Consider the following 27,067-nt stretch of genomic DNA (forward strand, 5'->3'; position numbering starts at 1 on the left):
ATGGTTTCCATTAAAAAGTCAAGAAACTCTGAAGCTGAGGGAGGGGAGAGGAAGGTCTCCACATGGATCCTCATGCTGCTTACACTGAGCGCAGGACCTAGCGGGGAGAGACTCTGAGTGTGTCAAATCCTCAATAAATGATGCCATGTTACCGTCAAGTCAGGTGACAGCAACAAGAAGGGGGAAAGCAGGAAAGTCAATGGAAGGGGATGCTTTAGATGAAGGTGAAAGAATAAAAGTAGAAAAATTTGAATCAGCGTGCCACCCACACAGCGCAGGTAGTGCCAGAGAACAAGCAACCTCACTGCAGAACCCCAAAGACCCCATATCAAGCTCCCAAAGACCCTACCTCCACTTACCTTCCACTTACACCCTTTTCTCCCCTTATTCCTTCCCAGTGACGCACAAGGGTGCTGCCCCAGGGGTGCACTCGGGCCCTGGGTCTGATTCCGTCATTAACCAGCAGAGTGACCATGAACAAGTCATTTAATCTCCCTGTGCTTGAAGTGAATCATCTAGAAAATGGGGCTTTTGATATTCATTCTTTTTACCAGTGCTTGGCTATTTGGAAAAACAGAAAAAAGTCAAAGCAGGAAAATGTTTCAAAGGGCAATTTTAGTCCCTAATTCAATTGGTGGAGCTTTAAAGCTAAAGAGGTTCACCAAATCTTAAAAATGAAGCCTCAGTACTATTGGTTACCTAATTTGACCAAATGACTTCTTGGAGCCTCAATATTTCATCTGTATGATGAGGGAGACGGATTAAATGAGTGTCATCTACCATTTATCTTGTTTGTTTGCTGGGGGATGCTCCCTAGGTTCCGATGCCTGGGAGTGTTTCTTTGACCAAGGCTCTCCCGGCCCAAGCCTAACATGTTATGGATATTTATGACTGTACCCGAACACCCGACAGCCCCTACAGATGGATGGCTTCCAGGAAATGTTTGGTGAACAGGTGAGCGCTGATGGTCACTCAGGGGTGGTTAGTGGCTACCCTGAGAAACGGGCTGGACAAGAGTAATCGTGAGTCTTCAGGACAGCCCAGCACCTGACACACAGGGGGCACTCAGGAATTACTGATGAACAGATTAGTGATATAAGAAATGTATTGGAAATGTTTTAACTGAGCATATGGATGCGAGAAATTCTCAGTATCATCTCAGATCTAGTTTTCTGGCATAAATTTATGTGAATTCCATAAAAGGTAACTGGAAACCAAAACATTATTTTCAATATTGCCGGCACGAGAAATGCGGTGGTCACCGAGGGCAGGGAAAATGATGAGTCCCCAGATGAAATCATAATTCACTGAGCTCAAAGGGCAAATTCAGAACCATATCCCATGGCATCTAAATTTTATTTAGATGTGGCCACAGTGTGACTCAGGCCTGTGCATTTTTTAAGGGCTGAAACAAGACCAAAGGCCCAAATGATTCAATCTGTACATGTGAGCTGCAGAAATTTCTGTAAAATTCTTTTAGAATTCCTGCCAGTGTACTTGAATTTCAAGCGCTATGGGGGTCAAAACCCAGTCTAGTCAGTTCTCATTATCCCCAATAATAAGAGTTTGGAAATAAATGCTATTCAGTGTGCATCTGAAATCCAAAATGTGGAGACACAAGTGTAGATATCCTTGTGGCCAGAGCCAGACTCATACCTGCTTTGTGGCCAGATCATACTACAGAAATGGCAGATGTAAAAGCTCTCTGTAAAGCATACAATATGCACCTATCAGATAAAACTGCTTTATTTGTATTTTATTTACACAATCATGGAGCGCACTCAGCAGAGCAGTGGAGAGAGCACAGGCCCTGGGCTCAGAGGGCCAGGTCCCACATCATTACACTCTGTGGTGCTGGCAAAAGCCATATCATTTCTCTAAGCCTCAGTGTTCCCATTAAAATGAAAATCATTATAGCCACAGCTCATAAAATGGCTGTGAAGGTAAGATGCTGCAATAAGCATGCCAGGCCCTCAGCACAGAGGCAGAAATACAGCAGGCATTCACAGAGTAAGTGGAAGCTATTACTTTCACTGTAAAGTCCATGTCGCAGAGTTGTGTAGTAAAGATATCCTACAGTTTCAGGAAATTCAAGTAAGAACAGTTTAAAGATAACTTTATTCCACAATTTCCACTGTGTCTTGTGGTAAGAATATATTTCAGGAGGAAAATGCCAACCTCTCTTTTGTAAAGATCCTTTTGCTAGTGTCTGGTTCTGTAAGACTTGCTCTGGTAAAAATCAACAATTTGAAAGTTCCCAGAGGACCTCTAACACCACCCCAGACTGTGGGATGGGACCCCAGATCACAGACATCCAGCAATCCTTGCTCTTTCAGACAGGTTCTCCACATGAGGGACCCACTAGTCCGTCCCTATTGGAACCCAAAGCAAGGCAGATGCAAAACTTGGCAGCCCACTCGATGAGGAATAAAGATGAGATAAATTTTTTAAACTTCCATTCTCTGTACCACTCATTTTGCACCTGAGTGCTTTACCTCCCATATTTAATCAACTATTTTCTTGCAACCACGTCCTTGTGTGTATTTCTTAAAGGCACTACTGGTTCCACTTTGGAAACCTCCCCTTGCACTGGCCTTACTTAGCACATCATGCATGTTCTGTAAACATCTGATTGGTTGATTTACAATCAGATTGGTTGATTTACAATTGGTTGATTGGTTGATCTACACATTTACAAATAGCATTGACTCGTAAAAAGGTATTAAATCTAAAAGGCCAGAAACCAACAAGACTGCCAAAATCATCGTCAAAATGTATGACATTATGTCAACATAACACAGATTATTTTTCTACTAATTAATACTAAATTCAGAACAGATTATTAAGCATCCTTCTTAAAGATGGCTTGAGATAAGCAACTAATTCATGAGGAATCAAAAATCAGTTTCCCATCAGCATGAGTGGGGTTAGGTCTTTCCAGTTCTTTCTGGCTTTATGATGCTGCAAGCCAAAAAGCTGAGCCCACAGGCAGAGGACCCACAACAAATAGGAGATGGAATGCCACAGCCTATGACAAAACATGGTCATATCTTCCTTCCTTCCTTCATCTTTGTCATTCTGGATTCATAAAACTGAGTACTTTCCAAGGCTTAGGAAGAGATTAAAAAAAAAAAAAGACCAAGGTGGGCACAGGTGACTCAGAAAAGATTTCATCCGTCAGTGTGCAAAGCCAAAATAAACCCTGGGGTGGGGGAGAACAGATGGCCTGTGGGCAGTGGACAGAGCCAGGGGGATTCAGAACCATGGCCCTCTGGATGGCATTCCACCATGGGAGATGCCTATTTGTAGGAGGTGATGTCCATTTTCACCAGATGGCCAGCTCACCGCCTGGAGTCTCAACCACCAGGTAAGCTTGGTGACTTGTGAGAATTTAACCTCACCTGAACAAAGAAAACTAACAGAGGACAGAAACTGCATCTTCCGTAACCCTTGGGACTAATGACAGTAGATTACTGAAAAGGTAAAGATGCTTGAATTGTTTTCTAGCAGTTCTTGTCTGTGTGACAATAAACCAAAAACATTTAGAACGGAGTAGAAAAATATCCTCTTCCCCTCCCCCTCTGCCCCGAAGAATTACAAAAATCTCAGGGTGCTATAAACACTAACTGGAGCTGAAGGAGCTGAAAATTCCTTTAAAAGGAGACAATTTGGAGACTGAACTGATTACTAAACTTTAACTCAGACTACAGATGAATCACAGAAATTGCCCATAACGTCAAGTAGGAACCTGCATCTAAAGGTTCAGGAACCATGATGGATTATGGTTACAGTTATATTTGTAAAAGGCTTCGAGGCAAAAGGATGAAAGGAAAGATAGCAATCCTAAGAATGGTTGTGTTCGATTATGGGTGATTTTTCTTCTTCTTCTAACTTGGCTATGAAGAGAAGAAGAGTAAGTGATAACGTAATAGCAAGCAGTGCAGAACACTATCCATGGCAAAGGACTAGTGCCTTGGGTGTTGGTTGGTTGGCTAGCTGGTTGGTTGGTTGGTTGGTTTTCACTTTCTAGTCCATCACCTAGAGCTCAAAGGGGACTCAAGCAGAGTATGGGGGACACAGACAGACGCTTGTGGTTAGGCTGTTGCACCATCAGCAGCCCAAAAAATGGAAAGGTAGATTTCCAACAGTCTGATGGCCACGTAATAGGGTATACTTCATGCAAAAGTAGTTATACTTCCTGCTGCCCCGAATGCTATGCCATCACCTTAAATTGCTCTAGCAGAGGTCTTGAGGCTACATGGTCCCATAATAACTAACAAAGATGCGGTGCCAAGGATAACAAGATATGGAGGATTTTACCTGTAGTCCTATGGAGAAAGAAAAAAATACAATCAATCCGTTCTAGTTAGCCTCAAACCTCAAAACCTACTCCCAAGTAAATCGGAAAGGTACAACAATAATGACAAAAAACTGCTTCAAGGGGATCCCTGGGTGGTGCAGCAGTTTGGCGCCTGCCTTTGGCTCAGGGTGCGATCCTGGAGACCCGGGATCAAATCCCACGTCAGGCTCCCTGCATGGAGCCTGCTTCTCCCTCTGCCTGTGTCTCTGCCTCTCTCTCTCTCTCTCTCTCTCTCTCTCTCTCTCCCTCTCCCTCTCTGTGACTATCGTAAATAAATAATAAAAAAAAATTTTTTTTTAAAAAACTGCTTCAAATGTACCACAATCCAAAACTCAAACCACAGAAAAACTATCAGACCCCCTGCCCTCCATGCTGTGTACTGCTAAAAGATATGCAGGTGATTCTGAAAAGTGACACTAAATTTTCTGGCAAATGTAACGTAGCAGATCCCAATCTGTTTAGGTACAATTGAGTACAATACAACTGGAAGTTGTTACATACAGAAAGGATAATCTTGCTTGAAGTAGCAACTATCTGTCTACCAAACCTACAGAGGTTGAAAACAACTGATCTTTTACCCTAGCAATCAGCCAATAAGAAAATATATTAAATTTTTTCATCAATATATAGAGTGAGGCCCCAGAAAAACATTGAAAGTGGGAGAAAAGAAAAAGAAATTCTCACGTCCACCTTCTTTCTAATCCTGCGGCCATGATAACTGTCCAAATCTTAGCACTCTTTTCCTGAGACAGCACCCAGCCTACTAACAGAATTAAGTGTATAATAAGCACTAAGTAAATGGTAGCTGTTATCATTGCTTAGGGCAGCAAGGGGACTCCTTCATATATTCTTTTTTTATTATTAATAATGTATTTATTAAAATTTAACATATTTGAATTATAATTGTGTTAATAGTAATACCATTACTATTATTATGTCTGATACTTACGGAGCACTATGTACAAGTACTGTGCTACACAATAATTTATGTAATCTTCAACCAACTGTGTTTGATAGGAAATATAATCTTTAATGATGAAAAAAATAGAGGTACAGAGAAATTATGTAACTCTCCCCAAATCACAGTGGTAAGAGAGAGAGCCAAGGTAGGGATGTTGGCAGTTTCTAGCTTTTGTAATTTCAAATATATCATAATCCTTCGTATATTCAACAACAATTTGTTGAACACCTACTGTGTGCCAGGCACTGAGTATACAGCACTAACCAAAACAGGGTAAGTCCCTGTTCTGCTGGAGCTGACATGGTAGTGACTTGACTCCAGGTTCCCTTATCCTCAGGGATACAAACTCAAATGCCTAAATGGACCAGAAAGGTAAAATAAATGAGTTGGATCAGATACTAGTTGGCTGTTCACCAAACCTGTCTTCTCTTCCTTCTGGGCCCACTCTTATATTACATTTCCGTCCCTCTTTCTTCAGGTAAGTGTGGCCAAGTGATAGAGCCCTAATCCATGGAATGTAAGTAGGATACACAGCCCTTTGGGACCTGTTCCCCCATTTCTTCCCCCTTCCACCTGCTGGTTACAGACAAGCACAGCTGCCTTGGAAGCCACAGACTGAAGATGGCAAAATCACAAAGGATTCTGGGTCCCTGAATCACTGCTTGGTTGAGAGCTCCCTGCCAATCAGGTACACACATTTGGTTTTTATGTGAGTAATAAAACGTGATGGCTTTGAACCATTATAGATTTGAATATTGGATTGTTAACATAGTTAACCACCTAGCCAACGTGTGAGTGCAGTGGGAGAGGCAGGGGCTGTGACAGATGCCCCATCTAAAAAGGAGGTACCGGGGAATCCCTGAGTGGCTCAGCAGTTAAGCATCTGCCTTTAGCCCAGGGTGTGATCCTGGGATCAAGTCCCATGTCGGGCTCCCTGCATGGAGCCTGCTTCTCCCTCTGCCTCTGTGTGTGTGTGTGTGTGTGTGTGTGTGTGTGTGTGTCATGAATAAATAAAATCTTTAAAAATAAATAAATAAATAATAAAATAAAATAAAATAGGTACCAGTATTCAACATTAGCCGATTGTTGCCATGCAAGAATGTAATTTATTTTACCAGTATGGTCAACCTTCTGATCATTTCAAGAGACCCTACAAATCTTGATTTCTATGGAGAAGCTCTTGATTTTTTAAATGCTTTTTATTTTTGTTTGACAAGTGTTTAATTTTTGAAAACACATCTGTAGACAGAAATCAGTCCTCTGGGCTACGATCCCTGCACTCCATCCCACCACCAGTACCACATTATCCATAAGTATTTTTTTGGCAGAATAGTCAAGAAAGGTTTTGAGAGCAGAAATAATAAAATGAGATTTTATGGGTACAGTGAGGATGTACTAGGAAATTCTCCTCCTTCCTTTATACATACCACAATTATCCCATATCTATTACGTATGTGTAAGACACTGTGCTAAGACAAATAAGACAGGATCCCGGCCTTTGAAACTTCAGGGGTTATCGTCATCCTTAGAGTTGAAAATGACTTCACAGTTATTCCATGTTTTAGCAGTTAAGTGGCATCATTTCCTGCCCTGACAGCTCTGTCTACTGCCTTCTGTGCTCAGGAGCCTATATCTCGGTTGTATTCCTTAGAACTGGCTGGACTTTGTAGTATATTCTTCCCTCTTGCTCTGAGCACGTCGTCTTACTAGCCACTAAGCTCATTATTTCTCCTCATGGACATGGGCTGGCTATATGTCCTCAAATATAAGGAAAATAGTTTTTGCACATGTCATAATTGTTGTGAAAGGGCTTCCAGGACCCCAGTGAACCTGGGTCTACCTGTAGAGAATTGCTCAAAGGGGCTCAGTCTGATGAAGGAGCCAGGCCAGTAAACCATCTCAGACGGTACAGGGATTGGGAGTGAGGAGGATGGCTTCTAACTCCCATGGAGGAGGGTAGACTGTGTGCCAGGAAGGAAGCAGGACTTGGACTGAGTCTTGAAGAAAGGACAGCTACTAACTAAGCAGACAGGGCTGAGAAGTGCTTCCCAAGCAGAAAGAAGAAACTGTAAGGGGCAGAGATGGGCTTTGGGGGAACTGTATGTCTGGCTTATGGTGACGGTGGTTCATTCATAAAATACCCAGATTGCTAAGCAATGGAGCTGAACTGATTTATAGGGCATTGCTGGGTAGATTTACATTTTATAAAAATCTCTAGCTGTAGGATAAGATTGGTCAGCAGAGGCTAAGAATTGAAGCAGGGTGGTCAGTTCATGGCCTTGAGAAGAACACAGACCGGAAAGAGAGACGGTCTGGGAAAAAAAAGGCAGCAGAGACAGCAAGGAACAGAATTATCACAGTGTTCAGAAATATGATCAGCAAGATTTAGTGGCCAACTACATGAAGGGAAGGAGAGAAAGAAAAGAATCTAGAATGATTCTCAGGTTTCTGGCTCCAAATTCCTAGTTGATCACTCACTGAAATAGTAAATACAGATGAGGAGCAAGACTCTGGGAAAAATGAGTTCACTCTGAGAAAGAAATGCTGAAATGTCAGTAGCCAGGGGATAGAGGTATCCAGCAAATAGTTGCACATATGAATCTCAACCCCAGGACAGAACGGAGAGTCTTTTATATCATCGGTACGTAGGTGGTTATCAAATCCACGAGTTTGGAGGAGGCCACCCTGGGAGGGTCCACAGAATGATAGAGTGAATGGGATTAGACAACTGCTCCAGGATGTAAGCCATCAGGCAGTCACTGTGACTCTAACAGGATCCAGTGCAGGGGAATTAGTTAAGGAGCCAAAGAGGCAATGAGATGGAGGCAGGGAGGACAGAAGGATCTGGCAAGCAAGAGCTGGAGGTATCAAGGACCCAGATTTAGCAGCTATTACTGCCCTGGTAGGCAGGTGAGAGAGAACATGATGAGGAATCTGAAGATCTGCATAGGGTTCATAATGTGAATTAAGGTTCTCCTAAAACTTGGAAGCCTCATGCCAACACTATTTATTTTTAGTTTGGACCCCAGAGCGTATAGTCCATGTCTTCTCTTCATCCAACTAACTGACTGGGTAATTGAATGTCAAGGTCACACAATGGCTGCCCATCCCTTCTACTTTAAAAGCTAGAGTCCAATGCACCTGGATGGCCCAATTGGTTAAGTGGCTTCCTTCAGCTTAGGTCATGATCTTAGGGTCCTGGGATGGATCCTCCACATCAAGCCTCAATGGGGAGTCTGCTTTTCCCTCTCCCTCTGCCCCTCCTTGTGCACTCACGTGCTCTTTCTCTCTCAAATAAATGAATAAAATCTATAAAGCAACCAATCAATCAAAAATCAACCAATGCGAGCTAGAGTCAACGGCCTGGCTCCTGCGTGATGTGGCCCCTGCCACCTCTCCTACCTAGTCCAGCACTCACTACCCTCTTGATTCTTGCCCACCCAACCACATCCTTCTTTTCTCTGGTTCTGGAATAAACCACACTTCCTCCCACAGAGGTCAGTACCCACATCTCTTTTTGCTCTAAATCTCTGCCTAGTTATTTCTTGTTCATTCTTCTGTTGGCACCAGGATCACTTCTCCAGGAAAAGCTTCCCTGACCATCCTCCCCCTTACTTACCCAGCCTCCCCAGAACCCGGGGCCTCCCCTTCACAACACTCACTCCTGTTGGTAATTGTATACTTATTCCTAAGAGGAACTGACTGACGACTTTCTCTCCCCTATGAGCCAATGATCACTTCCTCTCCATTATACCCCTTGCATCTGGCACAGTACCTGTCACATACCAGCTGCTTAATAAAAACTGTCTCTATTAATACATACAAGGGAAAGCCCATTTAGAAACAACAGACATCATTATTTAAGACGGCCTGGTATTAAAATTAAACCATGGTGGGGAAAAAAAAAAAAAACTGTGATGCCTGGGGAGAGGGTAGAGATGGGGAAGTAGAATGTCTATAGAAGAGCAAGAGGAAACTTATTTCCTAGGGTGATGATCATGTTCTAAATCCTAACAAGAATTGGGGTTACACGGGTACATGGATTTGTCAAAACATAGAAATATACACTTTGGATTTCTGTATTTCTCTGTACACAAAATTTACCTTATAAAAAACTAAAAATAAATGAATATTGAAGTTTAATCAATGGCATGCATACTAAAGTGTTTAGGGGATAACATGTATTGACATCTGCAACTTATTTGGAAATAAATCAGAAAAAAATAAGAGGAATTAATGGATGGACAGAGGTACAGACAAGATATATGATCAAACAAATACAGCAAAATGTTAACTGTATCATCCAGCACTTTCAACTCTTCTATATGCTTGAAAATTTAATAGGATGAGGGGGAAACCTACGGAGTACAGCTGAAAATGTATTTACATTGTAGTCCAATTTGGTTTCAAATCCCATCTTCACCACTTACAAGCAATGTACCCTTAGGCAAGTCACTTTCTTAAATGTTCTCTCTGTCTCAGTTTCCTCCAAGAAAAATGGGCAAGAATTACTCCCACAGTGTCATTGTGGGGGTTAAATAGGATGGAACTCCTGATCCAGTGACTAACACAATAGTAGCTGTTTCATAAATGTTAGTCCTCCTACTCAGAAGTCAACATATCCACAAACTAGGACAAATCTCCAGTGAAACATAAAAGGAAAATCTTGTCAAATTTTTCTCTTGCACAGCCCCTGGGAAATTAAAAGAATAAATTAACTGTGCTATTTTTATAGGTAAAGACACTGACCTTCCATCAGTAGGACACTTGGAACTCCATGTCTAAAGGAGATTTATGCTGCCAACACTTCCTCATCCCATCTCCCAGGGGCCAACACCACCCTTTGTTAGAGCTGGCCAGTCAGTGACACAGCCACATCAGGCAGAAAGACGGGGAATGTCAGCAGAACTGTAAGTAGCATACAGAAGCCAAGACTCCCAGTCACCTCCCAGATGTATAAGGGAAGAGCCAACCAGATGAGCCTTAAGATCTGTTAAAGCATCTGATGTGTTGCCAGGGGTGGCAGTCACAAGACTGTCTTGGCTTTTAGCATAATTATACGAACTGAGAGATGGCCTTATGACCATAAATAAAGGCCTCCAATCAAGAATAATAGTATTTATTTAACTGAAAGGTATCTAATAGGCTGCCACATGGCCTCCACCTCTCTAGGTCTACAAGGCAAGAGAAAGGAATCCATGAATGATGACACCAATGAGAGGGAACTGCTGACATCTGGAAGCAAGGAAAACAAAGTCAACATACCTCCAAGGAAATGAGGTCTGACATCTTAAAATCAGTGAAAGGGTTAATTCTATGTCACAAGTGAGACATTACAGGCAAAGGAAATTGTAATTTTTTTAGAAAGCAGCTCTGTGTGCCTACTAGATTGCACACTTAGGACTATATAATTCAAGCTATTTTAGGCGATGCATGCCCAATCTAACTTCCACCCTCTCTTCCTTGAAATAGTGTTTCCTTTTACATAACTATAAACCCACCTAGTTAGTTAGCCTATTAAGCCTAGACTTTAAACTTCTTGGAGACATCCTGCATTTACTGCGTACACTGCATGTGTGGTGTATGTAGCCTACAGAGGGACAGGATCACATCGGCACTGAGCCAACTGTGCACATCTCTTCCCAACTCCACTGTCACACTGGTAGCCTGAAATCAGCCATGGTGGGAGTATTTATACCATGGAAATCGGCCAACACTATAAATCAGGCCACTTATCCTCAATGTTTTTCAGAGCCAGCTTACCAGCACATGAACTTGTTTTTTACTGCTATGGAAGAGACAGATTTGGGGAAGCTTGCCCTATCCACACTACGTTATTTAACGTTGCCCTCTACCATAGGCCATGGCTGAAGGAGGGGTCTTATTTGTACCACCTGCCCCTTCTCTCCTGGCCTCTGCTGATCAGATGAGGGGTACATTCCTCACTCTCTTGGCCAGGTGACGCCATCCTGATTTCCCTCCTGGGAAGTACAGAAATGGGACAGAGACTGGATGGTGAGCGCTTAAACTGAAAAGTCTTGCCAACTCTGGCTGCAGCAAGCAAAAGTGCACTGGAGGATTAGTTACAGGGGGATCAAGTGGCTGTGAGTAAGCAGACAAAGCTAGTCTGCAGGAAGAGGCAAAAGGACAGACCCAACCTGCAGGAAAAGAGAGAGGGTCCATGAGACACAAAGGCCAGTAACCTCAGCCTCTTACTATTGAGGAAGGCAATATAATGAAGCAGGGCAAGGGCTAGAATGAAACTGCCAGGGTTCAAATCCCGCCACTGACACCTCCCACGTGATACTGGATGAACAATTATAAAGTTACTCTGTGCCTCAGTTTCCTCTCTGAAACATGGGGATCATAACAGAACCCACTTCATACAATTGTGAAAATCAAACAGGCTGATACAAATAGTAAACACTCAAAAACATTAGCTATTATTTCTATCAGTTCATTATATAGTCCACACAGCCCAATTATATTTTATTCCTATTCTAAATATGTCACGTGAGATCTCCCCTGTGGCCCAAGGACTCATACTTGAGCTAGTTTCAAATAAGTAGCTAGGTAATCACAGAATAGTGTAACCCTACAATCATAGAATTCCTGAATCACAGAACAATATAAAAAGCCCTGGGCCGTTTTGTGACCTTTAGCAAATCACTTCCTTAACCCTCTCTTAAGAATGACATGAGATGCAAATAAGAGAGTGAGAACTTCAACAAGTATGAGGTGCTATACTAACCCAGAGGGACTACTATCCCTGCAGGGAAAAGCAAATATATCACAGTAGCCATAGGAGGGGAAAATGCTTGTTTAAAATGTTGTTTTTATTGTTGGACTGGAGACAAGAAATTATTCTCCATCCACTGCAAGGAAGGTTTCCTTTCTGTAGGATTCACCAGGTTGATGTGTGCTCATTTCCAGTATTAAGTAACATGATAACAGGAAACTGCCAGAGACAGCTCTATGGCACTGATTTTTTAATACGCTTCCATCTAGTTTAATTATATTCAAAATAATGCTCATATTCCAGATCCTCCTATTCTTTTCAAAACAAAGACTCATTATTTGGTAATGAAGTACGTAGGTTTAGAGATATTTTTGCTCAGCTCTTTTAGACAAGGATTTATAAGCTGCACCATTAATTTCAACACATTCTCTTCTCAGACTTCATATTCTTCTCCAGCCTTCCTTGGTTTGTCGTTGACATTTGGTAAATAAAAAGACAAGTGACAGAGGAGCAGCATTCATTACCAGAAACAGAGGTAAAGGGGTAGGTCTGGGAGTCCTGGCTTCATTCTGACACTTAAAACCATATTTCACGTCACAAGAGTAAAGTTAGAAATATCCTAGACCTTCCTATTTACTGGTACCACATAAATAACAAAGCCACTTGTGTTTCTGACGTCAGGAGATTTTATTTCAGGCTAAGAATAGATTTAACATATATAAATCAAAATCAAAATCAAATTCCCCTCTCGTGGTTAGGATGCATTAGGCAAACACTTGCCTGAGTGGACAGATGGCAGGTGCAACAATGTCCTTGGGCTAAATACTTGAGGCAGCTACTTGGCCTTATTTACATCTCCATTAGTTAGTTTAAACACAGTGTTTATCCCTATTCTATTTGGTGTTTAAAAGGGTTTGTGATTTTCCTTAGCATCTGTGGACATTTGTTCCAAGGAAGGAAGCAAAGGAGAGAGGAAACAGGAGAAATGGTCTAAGGAGAGGTTTTAACTCTATTGGTTTGAATTCAAACTGTAGTTTTAAAACAGTTTTCTTTCACAGTAAAGGTTTTTCCAAATTTCAGGAAGAAGTTCAAAGTCTCTTGGACAAAATTTGTTTAGCATGGAAACAGGGTCATGATATAGTGTCAAGTGACAAATGTTCTGATTATTCCACCCCTAATCTCTTTATTTTTTTAAAAGATTTTATTTATTTATGAGACAGAGTACAAGGGTACAGAGGAGCAGAGGGAGAGGGAGAAGCAGACTCCTCCCTGAGCAGGGAGCCCAACTTCAGGTTCAATCCCAGGACCCTGGATTCATGACCTGAGCCAAAGGCAGACACTTAACTGACTGAGCCATCCAGGCACCCCCACCCTTAATTTCTTGACAAAATTAAAAGAAGATATGTAATGGATATAAATATTTGTATGAAAAAAGGTCTGGAAAGACCTATCATATTTGTTTGACAGCACAATTCTAGGAAATAGCAATGGGACCAACCAGGCCTTTTGCATTTTACTGCATACACCTTGCATACTGTTTGAACTTAATAAAGTACATATTACTTTTACAATTTTTAAAAGACAATGAAGATTAAAGATAAGCCAATAGTTATCTGGGCTTCAGGTTGGAACCATGAGAGCAAAATATGAGAAAATTCTTCCCTTTTGAGAATGAGTCCTTGACTGGACTTGTCACCAATGTAGGAAGAGATGAGAAATGAAAACAGTCTAGCCCACCAAAACATTTGCCCAAGGCTTATAAACATACAGCCTGAGGGATGGGAAAAGAAGGGAGGATCCTGAGGCTTTTATTTACGGATGAGAAAACTAAAGCCCTGAAAAATGAAGTGACTTGATAAATAGCCAACAGCCAGCTAGGGGTGACCAGTCTCATGAGTACATTCAACACAATTTCCCCTCACCCAGGCCATTCACCCTAGACCTTAAACCTAACCAATATCCTAATGTCTAGGAAATATCCACTGTTAGCCCCAAGAATTAGGAAACGTACTAGAGGTATCTGATATTTTTAATTTTACTGAAGAAACCCTTAAGCAATCTTCAATCTCACCTATAAAACCATAGGCCTTAAGGGAGAAATAATGCCAATTCTATCCAAACACTTCCATAAAACAGAAGAGAGAATATCCAACCACTTTAGAGATAGCATTACCTTTACTCCAAAACCAGACAAAACAGACCAGGAAAACAAAACTACACACCAATCAATACCCTTCATGAACATAAGACTTTATAAATTTCCAACCAAAAGATTAGAAAATCACACCCAGCTGGAACACACATCATGACTAAGCTGGAATTTATCCCAGGAATACAAGGTTGATCCAACATTCTAAAATCAACCAATGCCTTTTTACAGACTGAAAAAGAAAAACCTTGTGGTGGTTTCAACAGATAGAGAGAAAGCATTTGACAAAATTCATTACCAATTTATGATAAAAAAAAAAAATTTCACAGCAAACTGGGAATAGAAGGGAACTTCTTAAACCTGATAAAGGGCCTCTATACAGCAAAATAAAACAAAACAAAGCAAAACAAAACTACAGCCAACATCATACTTAATAGTGAAGGTTGAATGAGATCAAGGCAAGGATGCCCACTCTCCCCATTCCTAGTCAATGGTGTACTTGAAGTTGTAACCATTGCAATGAGGCAGGAAAAAGAAATAAAAGGCATAAGATCTGAAATAAAGAAAAATCCCAAAGATTCTACAGAAAGCTACTAGAACTAATGTGAGTTTAAAAGGGTCATATGAGGGCAGCCCCAGTGGCGCAGTGGTTTAGTGCCACCTGCAGCCCAGGGCATGATCCTGGAGACCTGGGATTGAGTCCCACGTCAGGCTCCCTGCATGAACCTGCTTCTCCCTCTGCCTGTGTCTCTGCTTATCTCTCTCTCTCTCGCTATATTGCTCATGAGTAAATAAATAAAATCTTAAATAAATAAATAAATAGGGTCACGATACAAGGTTAATATTTTTAAAATCATATATCTATATGTTAACAAAGAACTTTTAAAGTACTGCTTACTAAGCATTGTAAAATGAAATACATATGGACAAAATCTGTAGGCTGAAAACTATAAAATTTAATGAAAGGAAGGGAAGACTACCTAAATAAATGGAGAGAAACATGTTCATGGATCAAAAAAATCAAATTGGTAAAATGCCAACCTTCTCCAATGAAATCCCAACAGAAATTCCAGTGTGTCTTTCTTATATAGGTTGACAAAAAAAAGATATTAAGATCTCTATGGAAAACTGTAAGACCTAGAATATCCAAAAAGATTTTGAAAAAGAAGAAAAAATTTAGAAGATTTACAGTGATTTTGAGACTTACTACAGAGCTCAATCAGGGGCAATTTTACCCCCCAGGGACCATTTAGCAAACTCTGAAGACATTTTGGTTGTCACAACTGGGGAAGGAGGGAGGTACTGGCATCTACTGGACAGAGGCCAGAAATGACACTAAACATCCTACAAGCACAGGACAGTTCCCCACGACAAAGAATAATCCAGCCCAAAATATCAGCAGTGTTGTGATTAAGTAACCCTGAGCTAGAGAAATCAAGACAGTGTTTTTTTGGCATAAGGAAAGAAATATACATTAATAGAACAAACTAGACTCCAGAAATAAACCCACACATATAAAGTACCAAGGTAATTCAGTGGAACAAATACAATCTCTTTAATACATGGTGCTGGAGCAATTAAACATCCATATGCAAAAGACACTAACCTCGACTCCCTTCCTGAATCATATACAAAAATTAATATGAACTGGACCACAGATCTAAAGGTAAAAATAAGACAATAAAACTTCTAGGAAAAATCATTGCTGTTTGTGACCTTGAGTTAGGCAAGTATTTCTATCCTCAGATACAAAAAAATACAAATCTTTTTTTTTTCTTAACGTGGAATATGGCCTCTTTAATTTTATTTTTATTTATTTTATTTTAATTCCATTGTAGTTAATATACAGTGTTGTATTCATTTCAGGTGTACAATATAGCAAGGCAACAATTCCATATATTATTCAGGGCTCGTCAAGCTAGGTGTACTCTTCATCCCTTTCACCTGTTTCACCCCAAATCCACAAATGTTAAATTTAAATGCTGATAAACTAGAGTTAATCAAAATCTAGAACTGCTGTTCTTTGGAAAATACTGTCAATGAAACGAAAAGACAGGCCACAGACAGGGAGAAAATATTTGCAAAGAGCTTATCTGATAAACAAATTGTATCCAGATACACAAAGAAAGCTCAAAATTCAATAATAATAAAACAATCTAATTTTTTTAAACGGGCAAAAGACTTGACAGACACTTCAAAACAGATACAGATGGCAAGTAAGAAAATGAACAGATAATATGCAGCAATAACATCATCAGTAACTAGAAAAAGGCAAACTAACATTATAATGAGATACCACTAAAAACTACTGGAATACCTGGAATCTAAATTTAAAAAGAAAGTTGACAAAACCAAGTGCCAGTGAGGATACAGAGGACCAATCAGAATACTCCTACATTGCTAATGGGAATACAAAATTATACAGACACTTTGGAAAAGAATTTGGCAGGCTGGTGTTTTTGGTTGTTGTTTTTTATTTTTTGTTTTTAGGAATTGGGGGAGAAAAGGGACAGAGAATTTTAAGCAGGCTCCACGCTTAGCACACAGCTTGATGTGGGGCTCGATCTTACAACTCTGAGATGATGCCCTGAGCCGAAATCAAAAGTTAGATATTTAACTGAGTTGCCCAGGTGCCTCAAGAAGTCGGCAGTTTCTTATAAGATTAAATAACATATCTAATGTAAGATCCAGAAATTTCACTCCTGGGTATTTACCCAAGAGGATGAAAGCTGCCCACACGAGAACTTTTAGGCTAAAAACTGGAAACAACCCAAATGTCTATCAACCGGTGAATGGATAAGCAAACTGGGCTGCAACCCAATTAAAAAAAAAAAAAAGTAGAGAAAGATATAGGTATATAGATATATAATAACATTTATGATTCTCAAGAATGTTATGCTCAAAGAAGCCAGACATAAAATGTTACATGCTGTATGATTCCCTTTATATGAGCCTCAGTTAAAGGCAAAATTACAGGGACAGAGAATAGATTGGTGCTTGTCAGGGACTGGATGTGTAGGGGGGAGAAGACGGACTACAAAGGAGCAGGAGGAAATTTTTGGAGGTGACAGAAATGTTTTACATCTGAATTGTGGTTGTGGATTCATGATTACATACTTCTGTCAAAACTAATCATGCAGTACCCCTAAAGGGGTAAATTTTACTGTATGTAAATTATACCTTAATAAACTTGACTTAAAAGAAAAAAAAAGTGGTGGCTCATGGGTGTGTTTTCTTTGTACGGCATGACATTTCAAACATCTGAATTAGCTGGTGACATCTGAAAACAAGATTTTTAAATAAAGATCCAGTTTTTCTTGAGAAGTCAGAACTTTGGCACCCCAGGCCTCATTCCCTCCCAGGCCGCAGCCGAGCAGGGACTGCCTCTTTGCACAAAGCAGATACTCTATGTCTTGCCACATCCCCCCACCTGAGCCAAACTCACAGAAGTATTTTATTGACCTGCCACTCCACCCACTGAGTAATGGTTGCTGAGCCTCAGCCATAGACTGTTTGAGGCCAGGGGCCAGGCCCGGATAGTTCTACACTATACCTCCAGTATCTGGTGAAGAGTTTGGCCTGGCATATGCGAGGTGGTTGACAGATACCATCAAATCGATGTGACTCACTTGCCGCCTTCCCACCAGCTACAATAACTGAGATGCACAATACCCAGATTGCTAACTGCTCCTTTGGACCTGAAGTCCCTAAAGAGAGTCACCATCCAAGGCAGCCATCTAATGACCTAGAATAATGTGTCCCTCTGTGTGTTTAGAAATCCCCTGTAATATGTTGTCAAGCAACGAAAATGTTTTAGGATCATTCCAACCATTCATTTTTGTTTGGAGAAGAGTAGAGTTGTTGTTTGTAGAAAGAAAAGAAAGAAAGAAAGGAAAGAAAGGAAAGAAAGGAAAGAAAGAAAGAAAGAAAGAAAGAAAGAAAGAAAGAAAGAAAGAAAGAAGAAAGAAAGAAAGAAAGAAAGAAAGAAAAGAAAGAAAGAAAGAAAGAAAGAAAGAAAGAAAGAAAGAAAGAAAGAAAGAAAGAAAACCACAACACAGGCTTGTAGGATAATGAAAATGAAAAGGGAAGTGTGCACATTTTGAATATTCTCAGATCATATTCTAGTAATTTAAGACTTAAGTAGCCTTCTGAGAGATTCTCTGGTTGTCATCAGAATGCAGTATCTCAAAGCTTGCACCGTGATGTTCAGTTTTAGGGGCAGGGGGTGGGGGCAGGAAGGGGTTTTTTGACTTCTGTTTGATGTCAATATTAAAAGTAGAGTATTACTATTCTCAAAATCTTCTTTACTTGTGTGTGGGATGGGGAAGGAAGCAGAGGCGACGTTGAGGACATCTTGCAAATATCTTTGAACCACTAATAATTAGTATTGAGAGTAAAAAGCCCAAATTTTATCAGATTGTCTACATCTGGGGGAAAAAACAAGTCAAACGCTCTTTCTGTACATCTTTAATGTTAAAAGATGAGAAAGTACAAACATAATGCAATTTTATCCCATCTTAACTCTCTCTTGATCCACCTCCTCTCTTACTCTGCTTTTCTCCACAGGAAAGACTTTAAAAGAGTTGTTTTTTACTTCTCTGATTTCTCTTCTTCCTTTCTCTCTTAAACCCACTGCAGGTAAGACTTCCGTCCCCTCTACTCTCAGGGCACCAAACACGTCCACATCTCCAAACCTAATGTCCATTGCTAGTCCCATCCAGACTTTCTCAGCCTCTTGTGCTGGTCCCTCCCCACCTCCAAACCCCTAACTTCTGCAGTATCCCAGGGCTCACTGCTCAGACCACCCTCTTCTCTATACTTACTCTCTAGGTTTCTCAGCCACTCCCGTGCTGATGGCTTCCAAATTTGTATCTCTGGATCCAATATCTGCCTGCAATTCCAGACTACTATGGACCATTGGACATTTCCACTTAGATGTTTAATAAACATGGTAAGTTTAACATACCCCAAACCAACTCATTTCCTCCTGCAACCCTGAGCCTCTTGGAATCTTCTGGATCTCAGTTAATTAACTTCATCTCCCAACTGCCCAAGCCAAAAACTCTAGCACCATATTGGTTCCTCTCTTTTTCTCTCACCCCTCTTCTATGTTATTAGAAAACTGTATTAGCTCTACCTTCAAAAGATGTCCAAAATTTCACCACCTTTTTTTTAAAGATTTTATTTATCCATTCATGAGAGACACAGAGAGAGAGAGAGAGAGAGGCAGAGACACAAGCAGGCTCCATGCAGGGAGCCTGACGTGGGACTTGATCCCAGGACTCCAGGATCACGCCCTGGGCTGAAGGAGGCGCTAAACCACCGAACCCGGGCTGCCCTTCTCACCACTTTCTAAGCCAACTACGGGTCTCCTTGTTTTCATGTTTGACCTTACAGTCTCCATAATAGCGAAAGAGATTCTTTTAAAACTTGAAGTCGGGGCACCTAAGTGGCTCAGTCGGTTGAGCATCTGCCTTCCATTCAGGTCATGATCCCGGGGTCCTGGGATCGAGCCTCATGTCAGGCTCCCTGCTCAGCTTCTCCCTCTCCCCCTTGCTCATGCACTTACTTCTCTCTCTAATAAATACATAAAATCTTGGAAAAAAAAAAACTGAAGTCAGGTCATGTCACCTCTTACTCTCATTCAAAATAAAATGCCAAGTTCTCATCCTGCCAAATTGTCCTACATGATCTGGCCTCAGGCTGCTCTTCAACATCATATCTCACCATCGTCCCCTTGTTCACTCAGTTCCACATGGCCTCCATGCTGGTCCTCGGCCATCCCAAACACAATCTCTTCTCGAGACCTTTGCACTTGCTTTCCCCTCTGCCTGGAGTATCCTCCTCCAGATGTCCACTTTTAGGTATCTACTCAATGTTGTCTGATCCTGGAAGTCTTCCCTCCCCCACTCTATAAATAAGCACATGTGTGAGGGTACTCGCACACGCACACACGCCAATATCAGCTTCTCGCTATCCCCTACCCTGATTTATTTTTCTTACCACCATCCATGCTGCATTTATTTATTACCACTTGCCTCTCAAAGTAGGGTCACTGAACCACCAGTGCTTCCTAGAAATACAGAACACCAGGCCCTACCCCAGACCTACTTAATCAAAACCTGCCAGGTAACAGGAACTTCAGGTGATCTGCATGCACAGTAAAGTGTGGAAAACACTGGGCTAGTTCCTAATTGCCATGGGAATGAGAGTTTCTTTCGTTCATTTTGGTAACCTCAGAAAGCTGAGGCATTCAAGTGCACCAAGTGGAGGAATGAACAAGTGAACTACTGCACCTGTTTCAAACGGAACTCCAATTTGACGATGTGGTACAAGCTTGGGGAGAGGCAAGAAAAACATCCCAGGTCAAAATTAACTCCCCTATATAGTGTGCTAGATTGGAGATCCCCAGGAACAGCAAACCTTTCTGCCAAAATGCAAAATACATTCCCCGAGTAAAGCAGCCATTCACAACTTAGCGTGGATTACTTATGTGAGATAATTACTCTAACGTAAACGGAATCAGCCAAACTGAGGGACCAGGAGTAAAAGAAGGCTAAAAATTTAATAAGTGCCTACACTGTGCTGGGCATTATTACAGGCAAGAGGGGAACACAGGTAAACCAGGGAACTTATAAGTAGGTGGGGGAAGCAGAGGACCCTCTCAGAGAAGGGCAAAGAGGATGTGGTGCCCTGTGAGGGGGGCTTGGGAAAGCCCCAGGGCACCGAGAAAGTCTGGAGTACTCCTCACTATGGCATCCTGTGCTCTGGCCACAAAGAATCCTTTACTTTCCCACTGCCTGAAATGCCATAGTCAATCTTGCCAATACCTACTCATCCTTTAAGGGGCCTCCACTCTCCCAGAATTAACTGTTCCTTCATTCTATGAGCTCTGACCACACAGTATCAGAATTCCAGGGTGCACATCACTGTCTACAAAAGGGGCTTCTACATACTGCCTTCTCCTTATTCACCTCTGTATCCCCTGGCCCTGCACAGCACCTGAACACAGTCCTGTTCCATCCATTTCTGCCATCCTATAAGGACAGCTAGCACCCTCTGAGCATTGACCATGTACACCAAGCACTGTTTTAAACCTTCAGATGTATGTATTAACTAATTCAATCCTCGTGACAACTCAATGAGATTGGAGCTATTATCCCCATTTTACAGATTAGAGAACTGAGGCCCAGAGAGGCAAGATCACAGGAAGGAAGGAGCATGGTACCTGCACCGGACCAGCACACAGGAAATGTCTACTGCCATGAACTGCAGGGCAGAGCAGTAGTGAAGAAGGTTGGGAAGTCAAACTTGAACTTTATCATCCTGCCTGGGGCCCCTGAGGGCAGAAGAGGATAGAGGACATCCGAGCTCGCTGCTCTAGAGAAACTCCTTCCCCACACCTGTCTCCCACATCCAAAACCAAAGTTACTGCCTGGGAGCAAGAGAGATGGAGCGGAGATGGAGGTTAGGAGAGGAAGCCCGAGGGAAGACACAGAGGGCCTTCCTCTACAGCCCCAAGAGAAGGAGCGCCAATTCCTCAGGAGTAGTAAAGCAGAAGTACTGAGGGGAACGGGTGGAGGGAGGCTGGAACACACCGTAGGGGCTCCGGAACACAACTGCTACAGATTTTCCTGAAACAGACTATCTTTACCCATTTTTCAACCCAGGTAAATGTTTGCCTTAGCCTCGCTTAGGAAACAAGGACCAGCAGTGGCCCGACTGTAGCAAACTAGCACTTTTAGTAGGATCTTAATATCATAGGTCTGGCTTCTTGGCATCAGCACCAAACTGCAGTTACCCCTCCAAAAAGTCCAAAACCAGGTTGTTGGAAGTTCAAGTTCCCAGAAAAAATATCATCCCTTCTCCCGCCTCCCTCCAGACACCACTTCTACACAAACTCCCTGGGCTGCCCTGCATGAATCCCAGGACTCATCCTCCCCCCCTGCAGCTAACCTGCCTCAATCGGAAATCAGAGAACAAATGAAAGCAGGTAGAAGGCAGGACAGGGGACCCAGGGGTTAAGCCTCCCATTGAGGAGAGAGAGACAAGTCATGACACTAAATCAGCAGTAAACTCACAGGAAGCCAGGGAGCCTGGAGGTAGACTCTGGATCCACAAGTGAACTAGACCACAGGAACTCAGTCCTCAAGGGTGACAGAAGAAAGGGCACCCCAAAGGGCACAGAGGAAGCAACAAGTCACTCCGATGAGAGGGGAAGACAGAAGACTCAGGGAACAATGTCAATTTTAATGATTTTTTACCATCATTTTAATCAAAGCTCCTTTCTTAATTATCCCCATGATCACCACACTTAGAGGAAAAAGGACATCAGGGCTAAAACTAAAAGAGATCAAAAGTCAGGCTCTGGCAGTCTGAAAGAAGAGCCAAGTGAAGTCACAGGTTCAGAAAGGTCAGTGGTCCGAAGGAAGAACGGAAATTCAAAACCGATCAGAGGAAATCATGCGACATCACGCTGAACAGGAACAAGACATAAAATCCAAATTTCACATGTTACAGATGGCTCAACAGTTTCTGGTTTACACACTCAAATGAACAGCAGCCAAAAATTAACATCTCATAAACAGTTCACAAAACTCCCAAAGATCGATTTATTTTAAATAAAAACTCAAAGTGTGTTTCTGATCCAAGGAATACGCAGGTGCTTACACGTGTCTGACTCTGGACTTACCTTTTAAGCATTATACCAAATACACATCACCGAAAACTGCTAGAGGCATACAAACTAGAGGCTAAAATTCTTTAAAGGCTTTTCTTGGGTCTCAGGCACACGTCCAAAGAGGACCAAACTTTCTCACCACTATAATCATAACAGAAAATTTCTGGATGGTAACTTGTTACACATAAGACACCTCATGTCAGGGACCCTTTAAGTGAAGCCAAAGAAGGAAAAGTGGGCTTTCAATTAACCTGTTGAAGACAGGCAATCATTTTAACCTGAAACCCTCTCATCTAGATCCTTCATAATCAGGAATTTTAATCTAATTTGGGGGAAGGGGTACACTGGGGAAAAAAAAAAAGCAGTTTTCATTAGTCCTTGCTAGAAACTACATAACTACAGGACCACATGTGCTAACGTGGGAGCTATATTCCTTGATAAATGAAATCAAGAGCCCAGAATTTCATCACAAACAGCCTGACCTTTACAAGTGCCATAGTAATCATTCTCCTTTCAAAGACAATTCCTCACTGCACAGTAAGTTTTTAACAGAACAATCCACCGCCCCACCAAAAAAAAAAAAAAAATAGTTACAAGAGATTTCTCAGAATCCTCCAAGGAATTCCAGAAATCCATTTTCTGGGGGTTCTTGGGAGTCTAAAAGACAAGCGTGGTTATTCTTCACTACCTTCCTGCAAACAGTGGGTTAGATGCTTGCTGGGTGCCTGGGTCCTCCTGGGTCCCCCTGCAAGATGCAAGCAAGCGATGATTTCGGGTACCTCCATCCCAAAAGAAAACGGGTCTTCCGTTCAACCTGCAGGGGAAAGCGCTACCTGGGGGGCCGGCCCCCCGGGGATGAATGGCCTAAAACTCTCTGGCCATTTGGCGTAGCTCCAACAAAGTGGGCACCCCACGGGGAGCCCGAAATGCAGCGGGCGTCCCCCACCCGAGCGTGCCCGGTAAGCCACATGCCTTCTCGCGGCGTCTCTAACGCCCCGGGTCTTTATCTAAACCGAGCTCGCCCGCCGGGACCCCCGCGGAGGACCCGCAACTTGTGCGGAGGAGAGATGCGGCCGCCCCCCCCCCCCCCCCCGCCGCGCGCTGCGCTCCCGGGAGACCGACTCCCCGCCCGCCCCGCGCCGCGCCGCGCCCGCCGCCCCCCGACCCCCGCGCGCCCCGGCCGCCAAGTGCTTACCCGGGTCGGCCAGGCAGCGCCCGGCGAGCGCCGCCAGCAGCAGGAGCCCCAGCAGCGGCCGCCCCGAGCCCCTCACGCCCGCGCCGCCCGCCGCTCCCCCGCCCGCCCTGGGGCCCCGGGGCCGCGCGTCCTGCCGAGCCATGGGGACGCTTCACACATCCAGGCCGCCGCCCCGCTCCGCAGCGCGCCCGGGAGCCCGGCCTCCGGCGCCCCGGTCCGCACCGGGCATCTCCGGCCGAGGCCCCGGGACCGGCTCGCTCGCCCTGCCGCGCCCCGGCGGGCTCCGCGGAGCCGCCGCTTCACCCGCGCAGGGCCCGGGGCCGCATGGAGCCGCGGCGGGAGCCGGCCGAGCTGCCCACGCTGCCTGCGAGGGCGGGACGGGCGCCGCCCGGGTGCCCCCCCGCCGGCCGCCCCCGCGGACTCGGGGGCCGGGCGGCGAGCGGCGGGCGCGGGGCGCGGGGCGCGGGGCGCGGGGCGCGGGGCGCGGGGCGCGCTCGGGGACCCCTCCCGCCGGCGGCTCTGCGCGCGGCTCTCGGCGCTCGCTCGGGCTCGGGCTCGGGCTCGGCTCGGGCTCGGGCTCGGGCCCCGGCTCCGGCTCCGGCTCCGGCTCCGGCTCCGGCTCCGGCTCGGGCTCCCGGGCCGAGCGTTACTGCAGCTCCGAGCGGCGCCTCATTGACAAAGAAAGCACGTAGCCGGCGGAGCGGGCGAGGCGGGCGAGGCGGGCGAGGCGGGCGAGGCGGGCGAGGCGGGCGAGGCGGGCGAGGCGGGCGAGGCGGGCGAGGCGGGCCAGGCGGGCGAGGCGGGCGAGGCCGGCGCGCGCGCACCCCCGCGCGGAGCCACCGCGCGCCCCCCGCGCCCGCGCGCCCCGCCGCCCCCGCCCGGAGGGGGACCCCTCGCGGCCGCTCCCGCGCGCCGAGGTGCAGCCTGCGGCGGGAGGCGGGGCTGGGGGGCGGGGGGCGCTTGCCTCGCGTGCGCCCCGTTTCCCCGCCCGGCTCCCATCTACAGGAGGGGAGGGGAGGTCCTTGCCCCGCACCCCGGCCCCAGAGGGGCGTAGCCGGTCAGGGTCGACGCGCTCCACCGGCCCCTCAGCTCCTCGGCCTGCATCTGGGAAAGCCGTCTGCGGAGGGGCGGAGGGGCGGAGGGGCGGAGGGGCGGCCGTGCTTTGTGCCGTGCGCTCGGCGCTCCCGCTCCGAGGGGCCGGCGGGCACCTGCATGCGCGGCTCAGCCCCGGGAACGAAGGCGGCTGTGGCCTAGTGGCAATAACGCGCTGGGCTTAAAGCACACTATGAATATGTGCTGCAGCCACACTACGCGCAACCCGGTGCACCGCACAGTGCGGAGCGCACAGGGACACGTTCTCCTAAAAGTCCCTTCTGCGAGGACAATTAGGCAGTCGCTCTGCAGGAGAACAAAAGGCCCCCTTGGCCTGCTTGCTCTCCCCTTGCCAAGCTAGATGACCTTAGACCTCGTTCATCGGAGCTTCAGACTTCCTCCGCCAACAATTTTCTTTTTTTTGAGACCCCCCTACCTGTGGGGCACCGTGTTAGGCACTGAGGACGGAAGTGGAGAGCGAAAACACACCCTGACCTCATGGAGCTCAAACTCCACTCATTCAGCACCACTTACTTACACACCTATTGTGTGTCAGGCACTGTTCTGGGCACCGAGGACGACAGCCACACACCAAATCCCTGCCCTCCGAGAACTGACATTCTAGGGGAAGTACACCGGCAATAAGTGATAGATCCTATGTGGGCCCGTGATAAATGCTATGGAGAAAACTCAGCATAAAAGAATGGAAAGCAGGGATCCCTGGGTGGCGCAGCGGTTTAGCACCTGCCTTTGCCCCGGGGCGCGGTCCTGGAGAGACCCGGGATCGAGACCCACGTCGGGCTCCCGGTGCATGGAGCCTGCTTCTCCATCTGCCTGTGTCTCTGCCTCTCTCTCTCTGTGACTATCATAAATAAGTAAAAATTAAAAAAAAAAAAAAAGAATGAAAAGCAGGGTGAGCGTTGCAACGTTAAATCAGGTGAAGGAAAGCCTCACTGAGGAGGTGATATTTGAGCAAAGAGGTGAAGGAGGTGAGGGAATAAGTCTCCCCGGGAGAGCGTTGCAGGTAAAAGGACAGCAAGAGCAAAAACCCAGAAGCGGAATGTGCCTAGTGTGCCCAAGGCACAGCAAGCCAGCTGGTGGGTGTGGAAAAGTGTTATATCTCACTTATTGTGCATCAGGAGGATAGAAATAACACCATATTTCATCTAAGACACACTTCCCCCCCACACACACACACACACATGAGAACTTCTCAGAGAAGTCAGATGTGTTTTATAATGCATCTAAGGTTTGTTGAAATACAGAATGCCCTTTCGGGGTCATTATGATTCAAGTTGGCTGCTCAGTTAAATTAGCTCTGCTGTTTTTAAGAAGCTTACAGTCTGGTTGAGGCACAGAAACAACTCAAAGAGCCAGTTGGAGCCACTGATGAAGAAGCCAGTCCATGGCCATGATTCAGGCAACATCACAAGGCAGGAGGAAGAGTCCTGGCAGCAAGTGGCAGCAAGTGGCGATCCCAGAGACAGGGAAATGGGGCATTGCTGGCCTGTTTGAGGTAGATAGAAAAGATCCAGAAGGGGAGAGGCTGTGGGCAAGAGACAAGATCAGGCCACAGCTGGTTCTCCATGAGCATTTAGAGAGAGAAAAAAAGAGAGATTTGGGAGGCAGATTCCATGGGGTTGAGAGATAGCAAATGTGTATCTCGAAAGCATGTCCTCTATGTGTTCATTGGGATTTTTTTTTCCTCCTTCATTATTATTTGCCAGACTTAGACAAGACACAAATTTCCTTTGGGGGATGTTGGTTGTTAGGCGTGTTTCTTTGAACTTCTCTGCCAGAGGAGGCTGGTGTCCAGAGCAGACGCGATCCTGTCCTGGGCAGGCCTGCGGTCTAGCGAGCCGGGCAGACGGCTGCCGCATCAACTCCAGCA

The 27,067-nt window shown here is 44.6% G+C and overlaps 1 protein-coding gene across 1 annotated transcript in view; it reads right to left on the reverse strand.

The window, feature by feature from the left end:
• Positions 1–25,083, reverse strand: part of KIAA1549L (KIAA1549 like) — a 266,135-nt gene extending 241,052 nt beyond the window's left edge. Inside the window, exons 1-2 of the mRNA XM_041722356.1 lie at positions 24,762–25,083; positions 24,085–24,177 (exon numbers count right to left, since the gene is read on the reverse strand). Coding sequence (XP_041578290.1) covers positions 24,085–24,177; positions 24,762–25,083 — 415 coding nt within the window. The remainder of the gene's footprint in view (positions 1–24,084; positions 24,178–24,761) is intronic.
• Between the last annotated feature and the right edge of the window lie 1,984 nt (positions 25,084–27,067).

Source organism: Vulpes lagopus, chromosome 11, assembly GCF_018345385.1.
Source record: "Vulpes lagopus strain Blue_001 chromosome 11, ASM1834538v1, whole genome shotgun sequence".
Taxonomy (NCBI): domain Eukaryota; kingdom Metazoa; phylum Chordata; class Mammalia; order Carnivora; family Canidae; genus Vulpes; species Vulpes lagopus.